We start from the raw sequence: 14,276 nt of genomic DNA on the forward strand, positions 1-14,276 counted from the left end.
AGTGGTGACTTCTGTTGGAAGCAAGCCAAACCAACATGATTTCAGTGGGTACCGCGGAAAGTACTCGTTGCAATGTTTCTGAGGATACCCATGATCCACTTTGATCCCTCGAGAAGCTGTGCCTCTGCGTTACTTAAATACAATTCTCTTTGAATGACTTGGTAGAACATGACAGATTGTCAAAGCTCAAGTTTCCCAACAACCCTCCCTGCAACACTCCATTTGGCCCTTCCCACAAAGTCTGAACATGGCTGGAGATCTTGACCTGTCTCTTGCTACCCGCCCGAGTAACTTCACGGCTGTGGGTGGCCTGATCCAAGACATTAATGATCTGCAGAAGAAGCTAGTCGAGGGAGACGAGGAGACACGCCATGAACTGGTTATCAAGACCCGCAGCCTTCTTCAGTCCCTCCTAACACCACGTGAGCAAATGGTACAGCACACTTGGGCGGACGTGAGTATTGACCTGAAGCCAGTAAACTAAGTTGCAAGTTTGTTGACTGGAGTTAGCCGGGACTCAATGCAGCTTTGATCACTGGAGTCGACACTGGGCTATGGAAGCTCATGGCCAAGAATGGTGTGGATCAACCCCAAAAAGTTGGCGTTCTGGCCGAGACTCTCAGAGTTGATCCGGTACTTCTTGGTAGGTGGATTGTATCATGTGGCTTTGTAACATCAGTCGGCTTACAGTTTATAAAGGACGTCTTTTGCGCCATGTCTGCGCAATGGGTCATCTGAAGGAGACAGCGCAAGACGAGTACTTACTCACCAACTTCACCAAGTCTTTGGCCCTGGATGTTATCGGCGATGGCTATGTTGCCCTGTAAGGATGCCTGTCTCTATACTCCCCGCAAGATCTGTCATCTCAACTGATATCTCGGACGAATCATAGACTCGGTGGCATCGGTCGCAGCCCGATAGAGTTCTCCAAGTTTCTCCGGGACACCAACTGGAAGAATCCTACTGATGCTGCACATACGGCCATGCATGCGTCTTATAAGACAGACTCGCCTAACTGTTTTGAGTACCTCCGTTCAAGAGGACTAGGACCTCACACAAACCATCACAGTAGGTTAAGAAGTAAGATCCAAGGCATGAAAACATGTTCACTGACGACGACTTTACAGTGGGAGGCTATCGACAAGGGCGCGTGCCCTGGATGCACCCTTCGTTGTACCCTGTCGAGAAAACCCTGTTCCCAGATGCGGATACCTCGCCCGACGCACCGCTTCTTGTGGATGTGGCCGGAGGCCTTGGCCATGACATTGATGAGTTCAAGAAGATGTACCCGAATCATCCAGGCGTCAGTCTTCCCCGTCAAATATTTCATCTTGCTTAAGGTCCAACATATTCGCTTGAATCATTGCTAACAGCCAAACAGAAACTCATTCTTCAGGATCTTCCCGTAGTCATCAACGACGTCAGGGGCATTGACACCAGCATCGAGCTGATGGGGCACGACTTCTTGACCGAGCAGCCAATCAAAGGCGCAAAGGCCTACTTCATGCACTCAATCATGCACGACTGGCCAGATGACGTATGCAAGAAGATCCTGGCTCCCCTGGCAGAGGCGATGAAGCCCGGATACAGCAAATTGTTGATTTTTGAGGTGGTTATTCCGCGTACTGGTGCTTACTGGGAGGCCACAGCGGGCGATATCCTGATGATGACCCAGCTCTCGGCGTTGGAACGCACCGAAGACCACTGGCACCAGCTGATTGAGGAGAGCGGGTTGAACTTGAGAGTCGTCAAGTTCTGGAAGTGCGGCCAGTCGGATGTTGAGAATCTCATCGAGTGTGAGTTGGTGGCTTAGCGTACGGACTCAAGTACAAGTGCGCAATTGAATCCTTTACAAGAACTTCGAATTTTAGCCAACATTTCGAACAACATAATAATGCACATCACGTATCATCACATCTTAGAGTCGTGTCAAGGTAAACCTTTTAAAATTGTAATGAATTGGAATTTAAAACGCCACGATGAACTATCAAAAGCTATGAATTAAGGAAAATTTGGAGGCGAATAGCTTCTTTAAGTAAAGAAGTTGCTTGAGAAGAAACAGTCTCATACGATCTGTCTTCTTTGAGAAGAGAAAACACAGCCAACCAGCTCCTGAGTTCTTAGGCCTTGGTGTATGCCTGCAGCCAGAAGCCCAGGAAAGCATAACCTCCAGCACAGCGAACGTTCGAGTTGTTGGGGATCATGTAGACGTATCCGCCCTGGTTCGGGCAGTATCCGAAGCCATAGACAACAGGGTTTCCAGTAGGAGAGCCGCTCGATTGGCAGTTGCCGTAGTAGGCACCATCAGAGCGGCCGGTGTACGAGCAAGTGATGGGGTAGTTTCCGGTGCCCTGCAAGTCGCTGTAAACCTTGTCGTTGGCCGTGGCAGGGTCGGGCTGGTAGTAGTCCACGAGGACCTTGTCCGGGCTGTTCAGGTTGCGCATCTGTCCGGCCTTGTCGACGTAGAACGGTGTGGCGACGGACGCGTCGCGGACGAGGCGGAGCGCGCCTTGACCATCGACCGTCACATACAGGCTCCGGTCACCGGAACCCTGCAGGACGAATGCCGTGGGTGTAGCCGTGGGCGTGAAGGCAGCCTCGACGGTGGTGGTGACAGTAATGGTGGTGACCGGGGTAGCCAGCGTGGTGGTTGTGGCGGTGATGCCGTCACAGGAGCAGGCAGACGAGTAGCGCGCCGTGGGAACGAGTGTTCCGATGGTGCTCTTGCAGCCCGTTTCAGCGTAGGCCGGCATGCTGCTTGGGCGGTTCTGCGCGGGTGTGCAGACCGGGGCAGCAGCACTGGTGGTCGAGGCCTGGCGAGCCTCGATCTCCTCGCGCTTCATCTTCTTGAGCCCGGGATATGCATTGGCCAAGGTGGTGGTGTACGATACGACGGTGGCCGTCTGGGTTGCGGTTGAAGTGCAAGGAGTCTCAGTGACCTGCATCCATGATGAACAGTCTGCCGACGCCGAAGCTGGGCCGGGCTTGGAACCGAGAAGCGCGCGGAAGCAGTTGTCACGGTTGCAGCCGGCTTGACGTGCGAAGAGTTCGTCCGCAGGGGTGGCGGCAGCACGTTGTGCGATGATGCCGCCGACGAGGGCAGTGATAATGGAGGACTTCATCGTAGCGGAAGTTAAGAACCTGAGATGAGAGTGTTCTGATTTGTTTGAAAGTATTCTATGACTGCAAGCTGTGTAGAGTAATAGGCAAAGGCGAAAGCTGCTTCAGTTGAGGTGATGAGTGAGTAAGAGACATATTCCTTTCGAGTTCGACCAGTGCTTTATATACATGATAGCTCTGTGTGTGCCTTCATACTCCAAGGTCTTGAGTCCATCTAGACCGCAATTTTGCTTAGACTGGGCTAGAAGCATCACAGCTGAACTTCGTATAGTTCAGCAAGCCCCAATGCTTCGCTAGATTTTACTTTAAGCTTCGGATGAGACCGAAGCGGAGTCTTTTCTCCACGAGACTCATGCCTAGAATGCTCTATGATCCACCGTGTCTTGACGGTACCGTGGGCTTGGATCCGAAAGCTGAATGGCATAGTTCGGCAAGCATTCCCATCTCCCTGCATTCCCTTTCGAGAGATGCTTGTTTCTACTTCGGGACGTCCATCTCTAAGCGACTCCGAAGTGAGACAAAATCCTACGGCTTAACAATACCAAAAGTAAGTAAGCTCAGATCATACCTTGCCAGGCTATGCGTTTTTCTGGCCCTATTTTCGGGGTGCTTGCTGCATTGCGACGTTGTCAGCCAGGGTACAACAGTCCAGAACGGTCATTTCAAGCTACCGTCTGGCCGCTACTGCGGGTGCAGCCGTACGGGAGCCAACACCTAGGCCTGAACGGTGCGCTGCCACCCGCTCGCATGGTCAAATTAGCTAGCTTACTCCGACGTACTTTTCACATTGGTCTGCTGATGGTTAACATGGGATATTCACTAGTTTGCAAACTAGTGTGACCAGCGCTGAACGATCTCAAGATGGGAAACGTCTTCCCCACTAGCTGAAAAAACCCCTGCCTTAACCCCATTAACCATGTTGGGGCCCCTGGCATTCCTCAGAAAAAAGAATTCTCCGATGCTGCGGTGAACGTAGCCGACTTTCGATTCCTAGAGGCTAGGACCCCGATTCCCTCCGAGAGCTTGGATCAAGGTCTAGACGGATGGTTCTGTGGGAAAAAGAAGGAACGTCAACTTGACGCACTAGGCTCATCTGAGATTGTTATTCCTGCGGCTGGGACAGTGTTTACTCTTTTTGGCAGTGAAAGTGTTGTCTCCTTCTGCCTGAAAATGTTTGAAATCGTTTCTCATAGAAGAACGGCGATTCCGAGTGGAACCGACAAAAACATGATGGATCACGTACTTGTAGAGGAGGAGGGGCTGAGCACAAGGCTAGTACCCCTGCTTAACCTGGATCCCCAAGTCCAATGGTATTCCCAACTCAGCCATGAAAGCCGTACATATTTCATTGGCTTTTCTACGAAAGCTTGTGTGGATGGCATGTATATTCTCGTAAAAGGTAGTCTTCTGCAGCATGCCTCCTGCTTTGACTCACTTCCAGCTCAGGGCCCCCAAGCCCCATCGAACTGATGTACTCGTGAATTCCAAACGCCTAGATCATGTCTCCGATCCATTCCATAGGCCAAGGTTCACGTGGCGCGAAACCATATCATCCACGGCATGGTAAACGCCATGCCAAATTTCGGCTCCTCGGATAGGTTTCTGATCAATCAAATTGCATTCAGACTTCTCCAAGGTGCCATGCTCTTCATCAAAGGTCTCGGCAGAAAGCATCCCTATCACCATCTTAGAGTCTATGAGGCTCAGCGCTTGCTTCCCACACATAGCTACCGATATTATTCATTGGCTCGATGCTCAACGTGGCAAGTCACATTTGCGCATTCTGTTGAAGTCTTATTCTGCTTGTCTCACTAACTCAGGTCTATTGACCCCAATCTTGTATCCGTCTCGCTGGATTCACACTAAGCAATATCTTAGTAATGCACTTGCAGTATTCGAAGTCGTGGATGTCAAGTGGACAGCCACACTCGGTCTTGCCCACTGCGACCCACTGCATAACGGCAAGGGCAGATACGGTCAGCATGTTGCAGGCAACTGCTGGATGGTCCACGAGGCGGCAGTGGCAAATTCTCTCGAAAGAAACAGTATATTTCATGGAAGAGCCAGGGGGACACCACTCAAGGATATTGACGCACCGTGTGAGAGGGTCCCAAATCGTGATACATCTAACGCATGTCGCCCATGTGAAATTGGTAATAAAGAATTGCTTCAGAGTGAAGAGCCAACTTTCGCCAAGACAGCGAGGATTCGACACGTTTCACATTTCGCGCAGCTCTGCGCGTCCTATCAATGCGAATAAGTCGGAAATTGAGGGTGAGAGGGCAATTGACGTCTCCTTAGCGTGGTTGCCGTACATTGGCAGCATTCTCTGGAGTCTGGAGGGGGTCTGCTTACCAACTAGACTAAGAGCCATACACTAATTTTCCGTGTTAAAGCGATATCGAAATTAGTCATCATCCAAGCAGCTAGAGCTTCTTGCAACTAATGAACACCATCTAACCCATGGATTTGATCCAAATGACGATAATTGTTGAAATAAGCAAGACATATTATGCTGGAAATGTTAGAATCTGGAATACTATGTCTTGTGGCGGTTGAATTTTCCTCGACTTTCCCGCAGAGGTCGCATCTCGAAGGGCAAAAGCCGGCTAAGACGCTGAGTTGATTCGTGCATTTAGTTATCCGAGGTAGTCAGGTCATTGCGGTTTATGTGAGGAGCCCCCTTCTCGATGACTGCACTGAGATTCTCAGTCATACATCATGAGCAAGAGCTGATAAAGATGGAAATAAACATCAGGCTTGCCGATTTGTGATTCAAGTCAGTATGCACAGCTTCTACGGAGTACCGGCGTGGACACTTGCCCTTTTTGGATGCGAGTTTGGTACGAGGCCGTTTCCAGGAGAAAGTTAGGAACCCCCCCTACCCTGTCTTTCCCTTCTGCAAAAGGGAGCTTCCTAGTCAACGACCGTTACAAAATGGTTCCTCATCGGGTGAATGAGAAGCCAGATTTGGAGAGGCAATACGTGTGGATCTGCTATCCATTCTCTTTCGAGCTGCTTTTTGGCGATTATCTCATTTGAGTGACTCGATTTGTGGCGAATGCACATGATCGACAATATGTGACCACGGCAGCGGAGTGAATGCGCGTAAGCGACATAAGGAGCAGTCAAACTTGGGTCTGAAACATTGCTTGATGACTTTCATCGGAAGAGTTAAATACATCTCTATTCTTTCATTCAATTGACTCAGTCCGAGACAAACTTGAAGACACTGGCTCCCCAAGTCCTATCAAGCAACCATTTCATTCTATTACTTGCTGTAAAGCCGTATCTGCTTCATCCGAAACTTGCAAGATCATCCGACATCACAGTCACAATGGCCAACTCTCCAGAACTGACGGGCATTCTCACGGCCATTATCACTCCTTTCGCAGATGGCGGAGGCATTGATGTTGTTGCCCTTGACCAGCACGTCAACCGCCTTGTTGACGCCGGGGTCCATGGCCTGGTCCCCGGCGGAAGTACTGGAGAGTTCACTGCGCTCACGGTGGAGGAGCGTAGGACTCTCACTGAAACTTGCATAAAGTCAGCCGCTGGCCGTATTCCTGTTGTCGCTGGCACCGGTGACTTAACGAGCAAGGGCGCTGTCGAGTTGGCTGTCCACGCCGCGCAGGCCGGCGCGGCTGCTGTCATGGTTATCCCGCCCTATTACGAAGCTCCCAACCTCGAGGAGACACGCGAGCTCCTCCAAGACATCCACACCGCAAGTGGACTACCTATTGTCTACTACAATATTCCGAGCATCAGCGGCCTGGCTTTGTCAGCCCAGGATATTGCATCACTTTCGGATGTCGGTGTCAAATACCTGAAAGACACCTCGGGCAATGCTCCAGTCTTGACTGACTTGCTCTTTACCTACGGCCAAAAGATTACGACCTTCAACGGCTGGGACACTCTGACCTTCTATGGTCTGGCTGCAGGCGCAAAGGGTTCCATCTGGGGTGCCGTTAATATTATTCCCGAGCTTTCTGCCGAGCTTTGGAATGCCCTAGCCGTAGAGGACGATTTGAAGAAGGGTCGCGAGGTCTGGGAAAAGATTTTCCCAATCTGTAAGTGGCTTGAAACCCACCACTACTATGCTTCTGCGATCAAATCAGGCATGGAGCTTCGAGGATGGAAGACCGGAGGGGTTAGGAAGCCATTTGCTCCTCTCAAGGAGGGTTCTCAGGCTGAATTGGCTGCTTTGCTCGAAACCGCAGGAGTCAAGCTGTGATTAGTTCCCTTCTCTGCCTTGGAAGTTCTTTCAATACGATAATTAGAAGTATGATCTTGGCAATGATGGATTAGCTCATGAATTATTTTATTGCTCCTTTGAGCATACTGCCCTAAGCTGGAATCACTCACCAAACTGCCATTTTAGACCGGTCAGCCAATGCATAAGGTTTCTTTCAGGAGAAAACTATGATCAATCGACGACTTCAGTGGCCGCCTCTTCTCCCATAGCAACGAAACTGCCTCAGCAGAAGGCTTTGAAGTGAGATGCAGTCCTCGGGCATCAGTAATGCTAATGCACTTCAGTGCTCTCTCCTGAAGTTCTGGAGATATGGATTCCCTCGCACAGACATAGACTGTCCAGGCAATACCAAGCGCAAAGTCATCGCCTCTGACCATTGAATCAAGACAAGACTCCAAGTACCCCAAAGCTTGATGGATGAGGGTTTGGAGGAGCATGGCGCTAACATCGTGTATATGGCGATAGAAGTAGATGATCAACGCTCGATGCATCGCTTGTACCATTGACTGTGTAGAAGGTTGGGTGATTAAGTTCCCCTCGTTATCGATGGGCTGCGATTTTCCGGCCACAGATAGTACTGCTATTTCGGATTCAATTGACCAGGTCCATATTCTTGCCTCCAGGGTCTTGACGTGCGTTTTGAGGTCACCAGCAAGCTTCGGATTGCTGCGTGCGCGAGTTTCGAGGTGATCTTTCTCATTGCTTAGTTGAATCGTCTGAGCTAGCAGCGTCATGAGAGACTCAGGGATGCCGTGTATGTTCGAATGTAATGTTTCCCGCCAAAGACCTTGTGACTCAAGGTGTATGTCTGCATACCCGACTGTCTCGCTCTTCTCTTGGTTGGGATCTAGTCCTGTGTTAAGGGACTCCTCGCGAATTTTGAAACTACCGGGTGCGACTGCTTCGACTCCAAGCAAGCTTGTGCGATCAGACTCGCTTTCAGAATCCAAGAAGGGGTAAGTAGCCTCTGCAATTACCCTCATATAGGTATAAGTGTGATGAAGGACTCTGACTATCTCAGAGTTGTGGCCAGAAAGCCCTTTCACTCGTATCAAACGTTCAGCATCCAGCAGAAAGACGCGTGAGTCACGGCTTCCATGACACAACTGAAGTCCGTCAGCTTCGAAAGACTGGAATTCCAACACAAAATACTTACAGATCCCATGGCCATAGCGATTAAGGCCATTAATAGGTCTTTGTATCCGCTCAATCCAGAATCGTGGATCTCTATCTTCACAGCATTCTTGAAATGCATTCGAGCTCGTTCTTGGTGTTTGTTACCCAGATGTTGCCAGTAATTCGGGTAGCGCGGGGTTAAATCCGTTTTGTTGAGTTGAAAGGCGCTATGAGCAAGTAATGCGCACAGGATTGCCAGCCGACTTTGAGATGCCTCATTCAGAACTGACAACTCCGCAAACGTCTCAAAGGCACACGGAAGGAATAGTAGTTGCCACGCTGATTTGAAATTCCCCCGTCCACAAGTTTTGGTAGATCCAACATGGTTCTTGTAGTAGCGCAGAAGCGCCTGTGCCTGTTCAGGTACCTTTGAGAGTGAAGTAAAAGCTCCGAGGCATGACGATGCAGGTGAGATCGCCACAATAGCGGCGGCATCAGCATGGGAGGTGGCCGACTTGTTGTCTGTCTCGACAGAATTGGTGGCAGGTACAATGATATCTCCGTCTTCCCCACAATCAGTGTCCTCTACATGCTCCGGCCAACTCATTGGCAATATGTCAACGGTGAAGTCTGACTGAAGGTCAGGCATTGAGGCTGAAAATGGGTCCGAGGCGGTTATGGAATCATCCTGGGCAGGCAAGAGGTCTAAGCAGCCTAGGAATGACTGAAAAGACCCATCGAGTTCATCCAAAGACCAGTTCATGCCAAAAGCCTCTTGTAGGTCACTTTGCGACTGAAAGCCATCATGTTCAGGATCGACAAGAAGGCTATCATCATGCTTCGGCAAAGTAGGCGATGGTGATAGCTGGATTGAAGGGACTTCTCTGCATTTTACAGACTTGAACGCGCCAAAAGGTCCTTTCGAGATGCTAAAAGCCTTCTCGGTCTCGGAGGTTTTGGACGCCGTATCAATTTCGGCTAGCACTTTCCCGGCTGCTCTTGAGCCAAGACTATTTGTGAGCTGGCTGCTCATGATCTCACGTTCAGAGTCTGAAGACGCAGTGTTCCGTATCAGCATGTGCAAGGATTAACATTACACGAGGATGCACCCGACCTGAAAATAAGGTGTACCGGTACTCAGGCACTTCGGCGCCCCGCTGAGTAGCTTCTCCAGAGGCATCGCTATCTTCGATCCAGGTAAGACGAGCGGTGTAGCCAGCGCACTTGATCCCATTTCGCCGGCAAGCTGCACACTCCGGTCTCCCCTCATCGCACTTGGCATGACGACTCCGGCAAGTTCGACACCCCGTAAACGTTCGTGTATGCTCAACTCGACGCCTGCTTGACTTCGGCATTGCGTAAACAGGAAAAGCAAGGATAGACTTAGAGATCAGTAGGGCTCTTGTCTGTTCGTCTTTTTCGGCGATTAGTTTGACAAAAGAGTTATTCGAATCGTAAAAGATCGCAGAGAGAGTCACTTTTCAATGACGCAAGATTCCTCATCCAAATGATATCTGTGAGTGTTGATGGGCCGTGACCATATAGGCATGTCTCCACGGGATTAAATGGGTCCTTCGCCCAATGAATCAAATCGACCATTCGCAACCCCGCACTGACAGCAACAATACCTAGGGGTTACCTACCTAATTTGGCATTCGATGATAAGAATGTAGGCTATTATTCGAAGCCACTGGTTCGAACTTCGTAATACTGCGAGACAGTGAATCCCGAGAAGGGGAGTTGTATGGCGGTTGTCATCTGCGATTAGTCCAAATGCAGCATGTTACACAACCGCGTGATGCTTGTCCCTTTGGACGTGGGAGTCAGGCTGTTAGATCGAGAAGGCCAACCCGAACAAGCACAACCGGTTCGCCATCCAACTAACTCTAATCCGGCTTGTCTATACCTGCAGTACGAGGTTTTACTTGATAGATGCGTGTGCTAAGTAGGTACTCTGAGGCGTTGAAGCAAAGATCTTTACCAGAGCAATGACGGATTCGCGCTAGGTTCGTGGCTGGACAGACCCCAAATCACTAAGCCCCCCGCAGACGAATCGGTTCAGTGCATTGCAGTCCGGGAAAGTAAAGTTAATCAGACACACTCACTCGGAGTATACCAATTAAAACAAGATTCGTCCTCTATTCGAATGGAAACCTATCCAACATCAATCCTGCAAAACAGTGCTATAAAGAAAGGCTGACGCCATGATCGCCGACATTGACAGTGCAGCAAACACGGCCAAAGAAGACACTCCATCTTCCTTCAGCATGACTCCTTCAGCTACTTCAGTTGACACTTCTGACACCGTCAGTAAGTGCGACTCAGAGACTTCCCGGAATAAACACGGCCATGAGTTGCAGAACAAAACACCACTTCAAGCTATGTCCCATGGTGGCGTTGTTTTTGGCGGCATTCCGAAGCATTTGGACTTCCAATCAAACCGTCAATGGCAACTCGAGCATATGGCTGCTGCCTTCCGTCACTGGCATCGCGAAGGCTATGTCGAGGGGATGAGCGGCCATATTTCGGTTCGTGATCCGGAGTTTCCCAATGCGTTTTGGACCAACCCCCTCGGCCGGCATTTTGGTCTCTTGAAAGTTAGCGATATGATTCTTGTTGGCTTAGATGGATCTGTCATCGGTGGCAATCGATCTACTCCTCCGAATACTGCCGGTTTTCTCATTCACGCCTCAGTTCATAAAGCTAGACCGGATGCCCATGCTGTTTGCCACTGCCATAGTGTGCATGGGAAGGCATGGTCGGTCTTCGGCAGACGACTAGACATGTTAACACAAGATTCTTGTAAATTTCGAGGAGACGCACATGCTGTGTATGACAGCTACGGAGGTGTCGTCTTGGGTAGTGAAGAAGGGGACCGCATTGCTAGCGCACTTGGTCCAAACGGCAAAGGATGCATTCTCAGGAACCATGGTATCCTGACTGTTGGGAAGACTGTCGACGAGGCTGCGTTCCTATTCACATCTATGGAACGAACATGTCAGGTTCAACTGCTGGTAGAGGCAGCATCGCATGAGGGTAGTGGTCTTCGGAAGGTGCTAATCAGTGATGAAGAGGCGAACTTCAACTTTGACGTTGAGAGTGATCCTGAGATTTGTTACTGCGAGTTCCAGGCATATTACGATTTGGAGGAAGAGCTATCCGGTGGAAGTTTCAAAATTTGAATGGGGGTGGCTTGCATAGATGCACGCTCGTCATGTTTGACGTTAAACTAGATAAAACTGGCCATGGAAAGCGGATACATTCACGACTCTTGCGCCTTTGTTCTGAAGACCCGCAGATTGTCCAGAAACGAAAGTATCTAGCCCATCGAAGATTGCCCATTGATGATTACTGAATGAACTTCTGGACAATGAAGTCGACTGCAGGATCAATGAATTCGGGGCGAATGTAAGTGAGGTGGAAGAATGTGCAGGTGCCATTGGCATCGCAAACCTATACGTAAGAGTCAGCCTGGGTCATATGAATTCGGTTCGAAGTTAGTATCAGTCTTACTGGGTCGCCAGCTGCACAAACCTGCCTCGCTTTCTCGTTCAGTCCGGCAGGGAACTTGCTAAGGCTGGCTCCGAGCTTCAAGTATCCATCTCCAAACATTACTAACGATTTGATGCGGCCATAGAGCTCGGCCGGAATGTCAGCCGCGGCAGCATGCATCACAGCTGCGCCCTGAGAGTATCCGACAAGAGAGAAATTCTGATTGGGACAGGCAGTAGCCTGAGACTTGAGACGGTTGACCACGTCTCTAGAACCTTGACGAACGCCCGTGATGATTTGCGAGCTGGCCGGATACTATGTGCATGGTCGCGTTAATAGATTCTCTGTTGGACATAAGAGTACGAGTACTTGCCTGAACCGGGTATCCTCTGGCACCAGGCAGAGCAACAGTGGCATTGCTAACGACCGGGTCGCCGACTATGATGCCAAACTTGCCGCCACCTCCAACATAGTTAGGCTCACTCGTTCCTCGAGCTGGGCATCCCCGAGTTAATCTCACAGAACCAGCGGATCAGGGTTGTAAAGAACGCACCAACGAGAATCTCAAAATCAGAACAGCCAGCTGGGATATCTTCCGGTCGGATGGGGACGGGATCGCCGATAGTGATCCCCGTCTCTGGAATTTCGGGGCATTCGTCAGTGCCCTGACCGTTTACAACGGACAAGGACAGAACTGAAAGAGCCACAAGCTTGATGAAGAACATGGTGATTGGTATGTTGTTAGTTCGATTGCGATGGAGGTCTGCCAGATAATTCCTTGATGTTGCGAGATTGGCCTCATTCTCCGGGAGGAATATGTCTTAGCTATTTAACTGCAATATTTCCAGCACAGAGTGTGATGCCAGTCCGATACATCAAGATCATGAGCCTCGGGGCCTCGGCTGCTGCATTATTGGCATTTTGTCTAAGTTGATTTAGTCCAGCAAGTTTGAGGCTTCATCGCAACTGCTTCCGGAAGAGGGGAGTGTACGAGACGAGATTCACCGTCACTTCACGCAAACGAAGTTCTCACTCTTGGCTTACTGCCGTATGTGATGGTGTGCTCATCAAAAAGTCTGTGAGGATAAATCGCAAGTCTGTGTAGGTCGACGTCAACAAATGGACATTTGGCCAGGTCCCCTGAGTGATAGATTCGTCTGCCTCGGCACTCTGACTACGAGGGGATCGCGATGTTCTCAACTTGACAGGGATCTGGCTTCTCCAGGGTCGTCCTCCAATCGCATCTCATAAGATGGCCGATTCTGGCCAAGGGTGGATACACACCAATGTGACGCAGTCTGCATGCACCCCAGGCGGGGTTGTGGAACAGCGGGACTCACAGCAATAGAATCCTTCGCGGGAGTTACTCAAAATGGTAAGAACATGGCCTCTCATCTATATCATACAGCTCACTGCAACTGGTTGACTTAGACACACGACTTTCCATTCAGTCCTGGCCCCTTTTTAGCCCCCACAGACAATTCGCCGAAAACATCGCGGTGGGGGCACAGAAGCAAGCTGGTTCCCCGCAGGATATGTTGACGTTCAACGGCTTGGAACGGTGCTGCAGGATGCTGCTCACATTTTCCTACTGTATAACTCAAATCGGACGGTTGACAGCTGTTAAACTCAATGAATTGCTGAATCCTTCCCAAGTGACAGAGCAACCCAATGACATTGTTCGTCATACGGAACGGAACTGCGGCAAACGGAGACTCAGTGTGAAACAGCTTGCGGACAAAAAAGAAACGCAGCGACACACTGACATGTTCATATAAATTATCCGTCTGAACTGTTAGCGCGGCCCGAGCCTCTGTGCGCTCTTAGTGTAAAGATACTCATTTGGACGAGGCCAAAGCGACAAGCACGGATGTGTCCTTCACGTGGCGTAGTCCTGTCTGTCTGCACCGCCGCAATGAGGTCCTGTTCTTATCGTGCATGTCTTACTCTGGCCTCATGTGGGCAGAAATTTCATGTGCATCAGGTCACTGGTCTTGAAAAGTAAAATTGGCGGGTAACGGTGATGTATTTTGGAAAGAAAAGATGCAGCACTTAAGCAGGACTAACAACCGCGTGTCTTGGCCAATGCCAGACAGGATAGAAACAAAAGAACAGAAGCCTCCGGAAGCCTCATGTCGCAAGCAAAACAAAAAGGGGACCCAGCCAGTTTTTTTCATGATATGTGCGGAACCACTCCCATCAGCCCACTCAGCAGATCTGATCGCGGGACACCGTTCTCAACGAAATGGCAATGCCCCCTGTGGGCCTCAGAATGGCAGATGGTGCAAGACAA

At 50.0% G+C, this 14,276-nt stretch overlaps 6 protein-coding genes across 6 annotated transcripts; 3 read left to right on the top strand and 3 right to left on the bottom strand.

The window, feature by feature from the left end:
- Window positions 1–247: 247 nt before the first annotated feature.
- HER10_EVM0003919 (uncharacterized protein) lies at window positions 248–1,813 on the top strand (the record flags this gene model as incomplete). Its single annotated transcript, XM_035473580.1, has 6 exons — window positions 248–454; window positions 511–643; window positions 700–823; window positions 893–1,017; window positions 1,086–1,303; window positions 1,382–1,813. The coding sequence occupies 6 exons, from the start codon at window positions 248–250 to the stop codon at window positions 1,811–1,813; spliced, it is 1,239 nt and encodes a 412-aa protein (XP_035327839.1).
- A 307-nt stretch (window positions 1,814–2,120) lies between these two features.
- HER10_EVM0003473 (uncharacterized protein) lies at window positions 2,121–3,122 on the bottom strand (the record flags this gene model as incomplete). The annotated part of the gene is made up of 1 exon (XM_035473148.1): window positions 2,121–3,122. The coding sequence occupies one exon, from the start codon at window positions 3,120–3,122 to the stop codon at window positions 2,121–2,123; it is 1,002 nt and encodes a 333-aa protein (XP_035327797.1).
- Window positions 3,123–6,457: 3,335 nt separating this feature from the next.
- On the top strand, window positions 6,458–7,354 carry HER10_EVM0004086 (dihydrodipicolinate synthase; the record flags this gene model as incomplete). Its single annotated transcript, XM_035473741.1, has 1 exon — window positions 6,458–7,354. The coding sequence occupies one exon, from the start codon at window positions 6,458–6,460 to the stop codon at window positions 7,352–7,354; it is 897 nt and encodes a 298-aa protein (XP_035327862.1).
- Window positions 7,355–7,506: 152 nt separating this feature from the next.
- On the bottom strand, window positions 7,507–9,524 carry HER10_EVM0007246 (C6 transcription factor; the record flags this gene model as incomplete). Its single annotated transcript, XM_035476807.1, has 2 exons — window positions 7,507–8,481; window positions 8,532–9,524. 2 exons carry the CDS (start codon window positions 9,522–9,524, stop codon window positions 7,507–7,509), a joined length of 1,968 nt encoding a protein of 655 aa, XP_035328163.1.
- Window positions 9,525–10,758: 1,234 nt separating this feature from the next.
- On the top strand, window positions 10,759–11,673 carry HER10_EVM0012791 (class II Aldolase and Adducin domain-containing protein; the record flags this gene model as incomplete). The annotated part of the gene is made up of 2 exons (XM_035482176.1): window positions 10,759–11,293; window positions 11,339–11,673. 2 exons carry the CDS (start codon window positions 10,759–10,761, stop codon window positions 11,671–11,673), a joined length of 870 nt encoding a protein of 289 aa, XP_035328644.1.
- Window positions 11,674–11,839: 166 nt separating this feature from the next.
- On the bottom strand, window positions 11,840–12,708 carry HER10_EVM0006673 (uncharacterized protein; the record flags this gene model as incomplete). The annotated part of the gene is made up of 4 exons (XM_035476253.1): window positions 11,840–11,944; window positions 12,026–12,298; window positions 12,363–12,478; window positions 12,537–12,708. 4 exons carry the CDS (start codon window positions 12,706–12,708, stop codon window positions 11,840–11,842), a joined length of 666 nt encoding a protein of 221 aa, XP_035328120.1.
- Between the last annotated feature and the right edge of the window lie 1,568 nt (window positions 12,709–14,276).

Source organism: Colletotrichum scovillei (genome assembly GCF_011075155.1).
Source record: "Colletotrichum scovillei strain TJNH1 chromosome Unknown Contig00010, whole genome shotgun sequence".
In the NCBI taxonomy this organism is placed as follows: Eukaryota; Fungi; Ascomycota; class Sordariomycetes; order Glomerellales; family Glomerellaceae; genus Colletotrichum; species Colletotrichum scovillei.